This window comes from Gorilla gorilla, chromosome X (genome assembly GCF_029281585.2).
Source record: "Gorilla gorilla gorilla isolate KB3781 chromosome X, NHGRI_mGorGor1-v2.1_pri, whole genome shotgun sequence".
NCBI classification, from domain to species: domain Eukaryota; kingdom Metazoa; phylum Chordata; class Mammalia; order Primates; family Hominidae; genus Gorilla; species Gorilla gorilla.
The window spans coordinates 87,162,856-87,175,022 of NC_073247.2; the positions used below are offsets into that span (position 1 = coordinate 87,162,856).

Here is a 12,167-nt window from a genome sequence, read left to right on the forward strand (position 1 = left end):
AAGTTGTTAAAAATGTAAGAACTGTTTGTCTATGACAGTTATGCACAGAAAATGGGAGCAACTGAAGTTAACATAGAATCAACCTAACAAATAACACAGCATGAGAACTTGCATTAGATACTAGAATGGGTTACAAAGGAGGATTGTGGAGTCTCCTTCAATGAACTTAAAAAAAAACCCTCAGCTATCTAAGATGGCATAGTGGTCTTGCTAAAGCTAAAGGCACCTTACAGTTTATGATTTTATGATTATGTAAGAAGCAGTTGAATGCTTCAGATCACTAAATGGCATGCAATCACAGCACTGTGTCTCATATGTACTTGTCCAAAGGAGAGACCTAGCATTGTAGTGGAAAAAAACTAGGATTTGGAATCAAGATACCTTGACATGTGAGGTTAACATCTCTCAATTTTAGTTTCTTAATTATAAAATAGGGATGCTATTAATAACACTGCCTATCTAACCTGAAAGTTGTGAGGGTCAAAGGATATGAAGAAAAAGTATAGGAAAGCACTTTGTAAACTATAAAATAACATACTAATTTTTAATGATTGAATATTTTTGAAAAGGTCTGGAATTGGAGACTCCTTCAAAATATAACCTCTTTATGATGTGATGCTATATCTACATTTAAAGTATTCCACTTGCCAACACAAAGCTCAGATATGAATAGCTTTTTCCATTGTGAATTATTTCAAACCAGGTAAAGACCTGATAAGTATTTGGCTTCTATTAGAGTTTGGGTTTAATACCAAAATAAGAGTTGTTATAACTTGTGACTGCTGTAAGTAGAAGTCAGTTCAGAAAGACTGAAGACTGAAGGAAGACAGGTCAAAATATAGTCAATTTTCCAATAGTCAGCAGGAGGAAGTAAGGGAGTTGCCCTTGTAAGTTCTTTGGGATGGGCAATAACTGTTTTCTTTTTTATCTATGGATTTGTGGCTGTTTTGTATTCCTTGGGCCTAGTAACATGCTTTTCTCTAAAACTAGATTTCCTGGTAATCAGGGCCCGGATAATCCAACTGGGTAAAAAATTAGAAAGGCTTGCTCTCTACCACTGCTCCCACTTCAATGCTTTTCCATGTCTTCATTTAGCCTCCTTCACCCCAGGTACAGTTTGTGATAGCTACTACAAGTTCCTACTCAAAATTGCTGCCAGCTACTGCATTATTGGGAACAGTAGCCAAAACTACTTTCTAATGGTTGGTATTAGCAACATAAGTAAATGTTGGAGACACAAAAGTAGGCACAGCAACAGGTGGAGACAAGGAATAGGGCTGGCAATGGGGATACATTATATGAGAACTCAACTTTTAGCTCTTTACAAAATGCCTTAGGATGACCCAGTGACCTGGTAGGAGAAAGTTGAAGCTTATTTTCCTTTGCCCCTCTTCCTTTTAGAAAAGTAGACTACATGCATGTGTAGGCTTGCCCCATTACTATCTTTTAGTTTTTAGTGTATTTAAACCATTCTAAAAAGACAGTGAGTATAGGATTTTAAAGAAAATTTAACCAATGTGAATGAAAGAGGATGGAGAAAGGTGCAATGTTGCCCATTGATTAAATTGAACTCCACATTCAAGCAAAGTACTACAAGTGACTGCCCAGCAGGATTGTTTAGAAATCCATATATATCCAGATGTATATCTGACTGGTAATATAAATCACAGAATCACAAAGCTGGTAAGGAGCCTCCCAAGCTGCAATCTAATCTTATCTAAACTACCCATGGTTACTAAACAAATCTGGCCATACTTGCTCTCCACCATCCAGAGGACACTTATGAGGTTGACATGCTTATAAAATCTTTCTGGACACTATTTACTCAACACATTACATTGGTTGTATTAATGTGGACTTCATAGTCTTTGACCCTACTTACCTTGGTTGTCATCCTCATTGTCTTCCCAGGGTTCTTCATTTGCTAGCAGTGGGTTCTGTGACTCATTCATAGACCTCATAGGGAAGGAGTGTCCATCACCAGGGCTGATGGGAAAAGAAAGGCAGTGACCTTTTGCAGCTGACATAGACTTTTGTGAAGGTTATAATCCTCTTAAAAACAAGAGGGGGGTTCTTAGCCATATTTAGTCTTATTGTCTAAAGCTATGGTGGAATGGGCTCTTACAATAGCATTATTTAGTTGCTATATTGCTCTCAATTTCCATATCTTATTTGTGTGTCTGCATCAGTGTTAACTTCTTGTTTGTAAGCAACTCTACAGTTTGCTTCCCAAAATGCCCAGTATGGCAATATGCACACACAGCAAGCTTCATACGTATCACTTAATGATGATGATACCAATTTATATCCAATTATCTCACTCCTTTGATTCTAAGTTTTCAAGAAAGATGACCAGTCTCTGAAACACTGAATACAGTGGAGATAAGCTGGTGTGAACTGGTGAAAGACAATGCCCGAATGCACTGTTATTTATTTGGTGTGCATGGCAGAAAGGTTATTAGGAACTAGGGGAAAGAGCCAGAGTGAGCCATATCTAGACTGCAGATTTTCGGGGCAATTATCCACACGTGGGGTCTCGCTTTGTGGCTACCTGTGGTAAGCTAGGGTCAACTCCCTGGGTAATTTCTGGCCACTAGCAGATGGGATGCATTGGAGGGAACTGAGCTGGCCCTGGCTAGAAGAGGTTACAGTTTGAACATTTCAGTTTAGGTATCTGAATGCATTCCACACTTCAGTCTGAATGACTTTTGATGTTACCTATGCCTTTTCTCCTGTTCATGTATGTGGTAAATTGAAAGTTGACAGATTTTATTGATAGCGCTCTAAAGAGAATGTAAGTGTACCAATGAATGGGCTTTGATTTTTGGTTTTGTTCTTTATTCCAGAGAAGACTGATTTTACACCTCCCTTTGATGTGGTGATGATGTGTGGATATTTGTGTATGTGAGTATGCGAATAGGGTATAGGTAATATCTGGTAACAGTTATTAATCAATATTACCCACTGACATAGTTTTGCCTTGTGATTTGTAGACAGGTTAGTTGGATACACCACATCTCTGAAATACATGAGTCTTTAAAATACTAACTGCTACACAGGAAGTATCAAGGCAATCAATCAAGGAGAAATTTTTCCATAATTACCACCCTACCCCCAACAAAGTTACCTCAACTAAGTGAACATGAGTGTATTCCTGTCTAAGGAGGGGATTGAAAAGTGGCTGCAAGAAGGCTACAAGCAAGCTCTGCTCTAGAACTAGTTTAGTTGATGGTGGTTCAATCTGGTTCACAAAGTCATTCAGAGAACACAAGCTTGACTGTTTATTTCTCATCCACTACTTTCCCTGCATAACTGTTGCAGTTCTAAGAATGACCTACAACCACAAATTAAACTATACTACAAGGCTGCAGTAACAAAAATAGCATGGTACTGATATGAAGACAGATATATAGGCCAATGGAACAGAACAGAGGCCTCAGAAATAACGTCACAAATCTACAACCATCTGACCTTTGACAAACCTGACAAAAACAAGCAATGGGGAAAGGATTCCCTATTTAACAAATGGTGTTGGGAAAACTGGCTAGCCATATGCAGAAAGCTGAAACTGGATACCTTCCTTACACGTTATACAAAAATTAACTCAAGATGGATTAAAGATTTAAATGTAAGACATAAAACCATAAAAACCTTAGAAGAAAACCTAGGCAATACCATTCAGGACATAGACATGGGCAAAGACTTCATGAACAAAACATCAAAAGCAATGGCAACAAAAGCAAAATTGGCAAATGGGATTTGATTATACTAAAGAGTTTCTACACAGCAAAAGAAACTCTCATTAGAGTGAAGAGGCAACCTATAGAATGGGAGAAAATTTTTGCAATCTATCCATCTGACAAAGGGCTAATATCCAGAATCTACAAATAACTTAAACATATTTACAAGACAAAAACAAACAACCCCATCAAAAGAAACTACCATCAGAGTGAACAGACAACCTACAGAATGGGAGAGAATTTTTGCAATCTACTCATCTGACAAAGGGCTAATATCCAGAATTTACAATGAACTCAAACAAATTTACAAGAAAAAAACAAACAACCCCATCAAAAAGTGGGCAAACGATATGAACAGACACTTCTCAAAAGAAGACATTTATACAGCCAAAAGACACATGAAAAAATGGTCATCATCACTGGCCATCAGAGAAATGCAAATCAAAACCACAATGAGTACCATCTCACACCAGTTAGAATGGCGATCATGAAAAAGTCAGGAAACAACAGGTGCTGGAGAGGATGTGGAGAAATAGGAACACTTTTATACTGTTGGTGGGACTGTAAACTAGTTCAACCATTGTGGAAGTCAGTGTGGCAATTCCTCAGGGATCTAGAACTAGAAATACCATTTGACCCAGCCATCCCATTACTGGGTATACACTCAAAGGATTATAAATCATGCTGCTATAAAGACACATGCACACGTATGTTTACTGTGGCACTATTCACAATAGCAAAGACTTGGAACCAAGCCAAATGTCCAACAATAATAGACTGGATTAAGAAAATGTGACACATATACACCATGGAATACTATGCAGCCATAAAAAATGATGAGTTCATGTCCTTTGTAGGGACATGGATGAAGCTGGAAACCATCATTCTCGGCAAACTATCACAAGGACAAAACACCAAATACCGCATGTTCTCACTTATAGGTGGGAATTGAACAATGAGAACACATGGACACAGGAAGGGAAACATCACACACTGGGGTCTGTTGTGGGGTGGGGGGAGGGGGGAGGGATAGCATTAGGAGATATACCTAATGTTAAATGACGAGTTAATGTGTGCAGCACACCAACATGGCACATGAATACATATGTAACTAACCTGCATGTTGTGCACATGTACCCTAAAACTTAAAGTATAATAAAAAAAGAAAAAACCAAACAACTCCATCAAAAAGTGGGCAAAGGATATGAACAGACACTTCCCAAAATAAGACATTTATGTGGCCAACAAACATATTAAAAAAAGCTCATTATCACCGGTCATTAGAGAAATGCAAATCAAAACCACAATGAGACACCATCACATGCCAGTTAGAATGGCAATCATTAAAAAGTCAGGAAACAACATATGCTGGTGAGGATGTGGAGAAATGGGAACGCTTTTATACTGTTGGTGGGAGTGTAAATTAGTTCAACCACTGTGGAAGACTGTGTGGCAATTCCTCGAGGATGTAGAACTAGAAATACCATTTGACCCAGCCATCCCATTACTGGGTATATACCCATCGGATTATAAATCATTCTACTATAAAGACACATGCACACGTATGTTTATTACAGCACTGTTCACAATAGCAAAGACTTGGAACCAACCCAAATGTCCATCAATGATAGACTGGATAAAGAAACTGTGGCACATATACACCATGGAATACTATGCAACCATCAAAAAAAAATGAGTTCATGTCCTTTACAGGGACATGGATGAAGCTAGAAACCATCATTCTCAGCAAACTAATACAAGAACAGAAAACCAAACACCGCATGTTCTCACTCATAAGTGGGAGTTGATCAATGAGAACACATGGACATAGGGAGGGGAACATCACACACCAGGGACTGTCCTGGGGTGGGGAGCTAGGGGAGGGATAGCATTAGGAGAAATACCTAATGTAGATGATGGGATGATATGCAGCAAACCACCATGGCACGAGCATACCTATGTAACAAACCTGCATGTTCTGCACATGTACCCCAGAACTTAAAGTATAATAAAAAAAGAATTACCTACAACCTCAAATTAATCTTTGTTCTTGCTTTTCATATTTTTATTCATAAAATAATATTAGTATTAACCACAAAATATATAAAATGGAGATAATATAAATAATTTCTAAGACTATTGCCCTTACCATTTTTAACATTTTTTGGTGTATTTCTCTTCTGCTGTTTCTCTTCTATATATATTTATGTTTTTAATCACAGTGTATTGAATTTTTCGTTTTTCACTTAAAATATAGTACCATTTTTTAACATTTTTTGGTATATTTCTCTTCTGCTGTTTTTCTTCTATATATACTTATGCTTTTAATCACAGTGTATTGGATTTTTGTTTTTTCACTTAAAATATAGTAAGCACTTTCCCTTTTTGTGACATAGTCTTTATAACCATTACTTTTGATTGTATAATATTCCATCCAGTATATATATATATATATATATATATACATATATATATCCAGTATATGTATATATATACATATATATATATCCATTCCCATATTGTTGGCTGTTTAGGTTGTTTCCTAATTATTGGCTATAAATAATGCTGTGATGAACATTTTTGTGCATAGTTTGTCTCTGTCTTTAGGGTAGATTCAATTCCCAGAAATGGAATTACTGGGATGTTGGGCAAGTAGATTCTTAAATTTTTTGATAGATATTACCAAATTCAGTTATAAAAGATTGGTAGTGCCACTGCACACTGCCACAAAGAAAGCATGAGAATATCTATTTTATCAGACTCTCACCTCTTTATTTGCCTTTATTAACCTAGAAATGAAGAACTTGGGGAATAGAGTTTCACACTGAACTGATACCTGCTGCATACTACAATCAAAATTGAATTTGCTGGTTTAAGGCAGGGTCCAGTACTAACTTCTTCCAGTGGTAATATTTACTCACCTGGAACCAATAGGTATTAACCAGAACTTCTTCTTATCTCCAAACACCTGCTGGATATTCTTGATGAAGCCAAGGTTGAACCCATTTTTCTCTGGGCCACTTGTAAACACTGGAGTGCAGAAGGCCTCTAAGGCAGGGCAGGAGAGTTGAAGAAAAGAGGAAGAAAGCAATAAAGAAACAAATTTCAGCATAGTCATGATTTTACATTTCTCCATGTATGTGACTTGGTTCTATTATATCTTTTTGCTGTGGTAGCACAGACCTCTCATTTTTAGGTATTGCTAAATTGCTTAGTAAAAACCAGTTTAATCACTTCACACAAACTAAACTTGTTACTGCATATAAAGAATTAGAACTCTCTTTTTAAAAGACAGGGGAAACACATGGTGGTAGAAATAATTAAGCAGCCACGGGGGTAGTATGTATTTTGTACTGCTGAATTTAGAATATAGGAACAGATTTAACAGCACTTTATTTGAATCTAAGCGGCAACAACAGCCGAATGACCACCATCTTTAGAGCTGGGAAGAAAGTAATGACACATAAAGAGATGGTAATGACATTGATTTGGTTTTGAAACATTTCAAAAATGAAAGTGTTCATGCTGAAGCCTGCAGTGTAAGAAACTGAGTTTTACTTCAGCTAAAATGTCAATTGGTGAGCCATAATCACTTCAAAGACTGTAAGGAATGGGACCATGTTAGTGCACATTATTTTTAGACACACATTTATCCCATTAAGTAAATGATTTCACTGTTGGACTAGCTGCGTCTGACTGTTTCTCATTTGTTCTTTGTTTTCAGACTCTGTTATCATGAAGCTTTTAGTAGTTTTCCACTTCGTAGCTGGTCTCTAAGCCAAATGTGCTAATCTACCACCCTAGCAACTAGGGGCTACATACATATTTGGTTAAGAAAATGGGTGCAAATACTTTTTTTAAAATTTATTATTATTATACTTTAAGTTTTAGGGTACATGTGCACAATGTGCAGGTTAGTTACATATGTATACATGTGCCATGCTGGTGCGCTGCACCCACTAACTCGTCATCTAGCATTAGGTATATCTCCCAATGCTATCCCTTCCCCCTCCCCCCACCCCACAACAGTCCCCAGAGTGTGATGTTCCCCTTCCTGTGTCCATGTGTTCTCATTTTAAAAAATAGATACAGGGTCTTATTCTGTCACCCAGGCTGGAGTACAGTGGCACAATCTTAGCTTACTGCAGCCTTAAACTCCTGGCCAGGGTCAATCAATCTTCCCGTCTCAGCTTACTGAGGAGCTGCAGCCACAGGCACATGCCACCACACCCAGCTAATGATTATTATTTAAAAAATATTTTAACTATTATTTTAGGTTCAGGGTAAATGTGCAAGTTTGTTATATAGGTAAATTTGTGACTTGAGGGTATGGTGTTTGTCACCCAGGTACTAAGCATAGTACCCGAGTGAATTTTTTTCTGAACCCCTCCCTCCTCCCATACTCCTTCCTCAAGTAGGCCCCAGTGTCTGTTGTTCCATTCTTTGTGTTTACGTGTACTCAGTCTTTAGCTCCCACTTATAAGTGAGAACATGAAGTATTTGATTTCCTGTTCCTGAGTTAGTTCACTTAGGATAATGGCTTCAAGCTTCATTTGTGTTGCTGCAAAGGACAGGATCTCATTCTTTGTTATGGCTGCGTAGCATTCCATGGTGTATATGTACCACATTTTCTTTATCTAGTTTGCCATTGATGGACCTTTAGGTTGATTCCACGGCTTTGCTATTGTGAATAGTCACCCAGCTAATTATTTTTATTTTTATTTGTAGAGATGGGGTTTTGTTATGTTGCTCAGGCTGGTCTCAAACTCCTCAGCTCAAGTGATTCTCCTGCCTTGGCCTTCCAAAGTGCTAGGAGTGCTAAGAATACAGGAGTGAGCCATCATGTACGGCCAATAGATGCAAATACTTTCTTAGCTGTTAGCATTATTAGCAAACAAATTCCCAATGTGTAGTAGCTTTTGCACTAAACTTTTCTCAAATCTATCCTAGCTAAACATTCAACATTCAAAACTTGGACACTTTGTCCTCACTCCTCATGTACTGATTTGTACACAATGTAAATACTTATTTCACCATAGATGAAATAAAATGTACTGGAATCCATCAGTAATATAGTTTTCCACATAATAGCCTATAGACTGACAGAAAATATGTTCATTTATTTTACTCATTTTCTAGAGAATCATTTGTTCAATGTATTTATCTCATTCCCATAGTACTTAAACAGCCCCTTGATGATTGCAGATATTTACTGATTTTTTTTTGTTTCTCAAGACTTTTGGATTCTTGTTGTGGTTGGTTTGGATTTTTTCTCAGGGCTCTGTTTTTAGATGTGCATAATAAATTAGATTCTACTATCTTTATCAAACTTAACTTCTCCCTTCTGACATCCCCTTCTGTACTGATTCTTTCTTTAATTTCCTCATGTGAACACCTTTTAGAAATCTTCTGAGCTATTAACCTTGGGAGCTATTACCCAGTATGCGCTATAAAGAACAATGACCATTTTTGTTTCTGTGTGGGGTTTCATTAAAAATATTCTCATAATTAGCCTATAAGCTTCATTCACTATGCCTTTCTATTTTGGTAAAATGTATTTTCATCTGTCTCAGTCTGGGGTAGAGGGATGTCACTGCAGCTAAAATGCTTCACTGGAAGTTTTAATTGGGAACAATTCACAGGTCCCTCTGATACACATTAATATGTTTTTTCCTAATCTTAATATTCAGTCTTACCTAAGGTGGTTTTGTTTCTGCTGACAAGCCAACAATGGTAACCAAAGAGAATCACAAGGCTGACAAAAAACATGCAGGCCACAAAGAGAAGAAAAAGGACATGGAACTTAGAGCGAACACTGGGTAATTCCCCCTAGAAAAGAAATAATAAACAAGCAAAAGATTAAAGTGGAAACGGATGGCTAGTTTTTCTAAATATATAGGTTAGTAGTTTTCACATGTATAAAGTGTCTAGCTGTAATTTAAAAAATAGGTTCTGTAAAATTTTTATAATATGGTTCTTTCGGTCAATGATGATACCTGTGAGTGTGCTCTCAGCCTACAAAGCCTAAAATGGATCCTTGCTTAAGTGCAGTTCAGTGAAAAATAGAGTATCTTAAGTACCAATTATAAAAGGGTAATGTGAAAAGGGTATTCTCGGGCCATAATTGGTATGCAACCGCTTACAGCTTGTAGTCAATTTAGTTTGAGATCTTGAAGTCATATGCCTTATCCTCTTGTCTCAGGGTAAGTTATTCTGGAATTCTTTATATATCATGTTTCCTTGGGCATGCGTGTATTGAAAATGTCACGGTGATGTATGTAAGAAGTTAAAACATATAGGTAGAATTTTAAAATGTCCTACCCATAAGTCATAACCTGATTTTAAAGTTGTTGTAGATTCTGTGTGGTTGTTTTTTATAGCTGAGGTAGAATGTGCTGATATATTACATCCTGTGAAACAGCTGTTTAGACAGTAAAAATCAAGCATAATTTTTACAGGCAACTGTAAAAGTAGGTGGCTAAAGATTTTTATAGTTATCTAGGACATCTTATTTTCCATGTGGCACCAGCCTTTTTTTCCGACATGCAGCCTAGACCAGAATGAATGTTATAAAGTTCTGTAACATGCGCAGCATGTAACATTTATCTTCTGAAGAGAATCTTAGAAAACATTTTCAATTTTGGAGTGAATAGTTGGGGGAATGACTATTATTTATTTCCTCCTTCCCTGTGATGATTATTGTTTCAGTGTGATGAATCACTTTGAAATATTTCCAATTGCTCTCTAGTAATAAAGTTAAATGTGATTCTTAAGTGGACCTTAACTTCTGAATGATCTAGTTCTACTCCAATTTGGAAGGAGAAAGTTAAGGCTTGGCAACACTTGGCAAGTTCAGATAGTACAGATTTTTTTCTTCTCTGAGATAATATTTTTATTCATTTTTATGTATGGAAATATTGGGAATCTTCCAGGTTGTATACTGAAGGATGAAGATAAGGATGCTTCCCCTTATCTTCAGCCAGTCAGATGCTGTCAGCTGAGTGGGGGTCCAGGTGAAAATTGCATAGGGGCAGAGCAGCCCAGCAAAGAGCTACCTCAAGAACTTCAACCTTCAAGAATATTTATTTGAAACTCTCCTTTTTGAAATGATCCCTCTACAAATTCTCGGCCTAAGCATGCAAATTGAATTAGATTGGTTTTTGTTTTATTTTGAACTTATAGAAAAGATTCCATACATTGCTTTGCAGTGGGTTTTGCCTTGACTGTGTTTTTGCTTTCACAATCTTTAGTTTTTAAAGAATGTTTTAAAAATATTTTAAAGCTCACATTTATTTTACTTCTTATTGTTTCACATATAAATGGATAGTAGAAAATGGCTGGACAAGAGGGACTGATATAAAGTCAGTCCACAGTCTGTCTGGCTGAGCTGAAGTCTATTCCCTCACCCCACCCAATTACTCTTAAAGAACATTTTTGTGTCTGCCAAAGCATATCTACTGTGTTGTCCCTTGATAGAGTTCTTCTTAAACTTTTTTTTTTAGAAGAGGGTGATAGCCCTATGTCCAAAAATACCTTCTCAGGAGATAACCAAGCTAAATCACTCAAAGTAATAGCCATCAGAGAGAGAGCAGATGAATACTGGCAGAATAATGCTATTATCCTGATTCTAAAATAATTCATAGCTCTGTGAGGAGATCCATGGCCCAATATGTGAGGGATGTATTACTATTTTTTGCATAAGGAAAAGCTCAATCTCTTATCAAAGTAGCTATTGTTTAATATAGAGAAGAGAGAAATAATCTGTTGGTCTTCTGAATTCTTTAATCTCATGGAGCTAGAGCTCTCCACAGCAGAGCCATAATGGGCAGTAGGACATGGTATAGTGTGTAAGTTCACGGGGCTTAGGGTCTGACTTAGGTGAAAGTCCTAACTTTGGAAATTTACAAGCTGGGTGATCATAGACAAGTCACTTAACTACTATGAGCCTCAGTTTTTATCATCTTTGAATAAGACTAATAATTCATGCTTTGCCTACTTCACAGGGCTGTGGTAAGGATCAGATGAGATAAGTGGTATGAAAGTGCTTCAAAAACTGTAAAGTACCATACAAATGAAGGTTGCTATTGATAGGAGCACAGCTTGTCTCCTTGATACACAGCTTTCAAAATATATGGCAGTGTTTACTTTTTATTTTAAGGGGATATTCAATTTAAACAGAGAAAGCCACCCCTAAACTACACTAAAGTGTTATCTGGCTAAAGAGACTGCCAGGAAGCATTTCTCTGAACTGTCAATGCCCTTTTCATTTTAGGACAAGCCAGGACAGATTTCCTTGCCTCTCATCTGTGAGGCATGAGCTAGCCTACTGTGGAGAAAAAAAATGAGGGAATAGAAAGAGAACAAGGTTATGTTCACTCTTGGTATTACTTGTGAATATTGGCACATTTCTGATGATTAATTCATATC

General features: G+C 37.0%; 1 protein-coding gene across 2 annotated transcripts in view; it reads right to left on the bottom strand.

The window, feature by feature from the left end:
• ZDHHC15 (zDHHC palmitoyltransferase 15) overlaps nt 1-12,167 on the bottom strand; it is a 156,746-nt gene that overhangs the window by 46,984 nt on the left and 97,595 nt on the right. For both annotated transcript variants that reach the window (XM_019018810.4, XM_019018811.4), the window contains 3 exons: nt 9,437-9,569; nt 6,662-6,788; nt 1,883-1,986 (listed from right to left, as the gene is read on the bottom strand). In XM_019018810.4, coding sequence (XP_018874355.1) covers nt 1,883-1,986; nt 6,662-6,788; nt 9,437-9,569 — 364 coding nt within the window. The remainder of the gene's footprint in view (nt 1-1,882; nt 1,987-6,661; nt 6,789-9,436; nt 9,570-12,167) is intronic.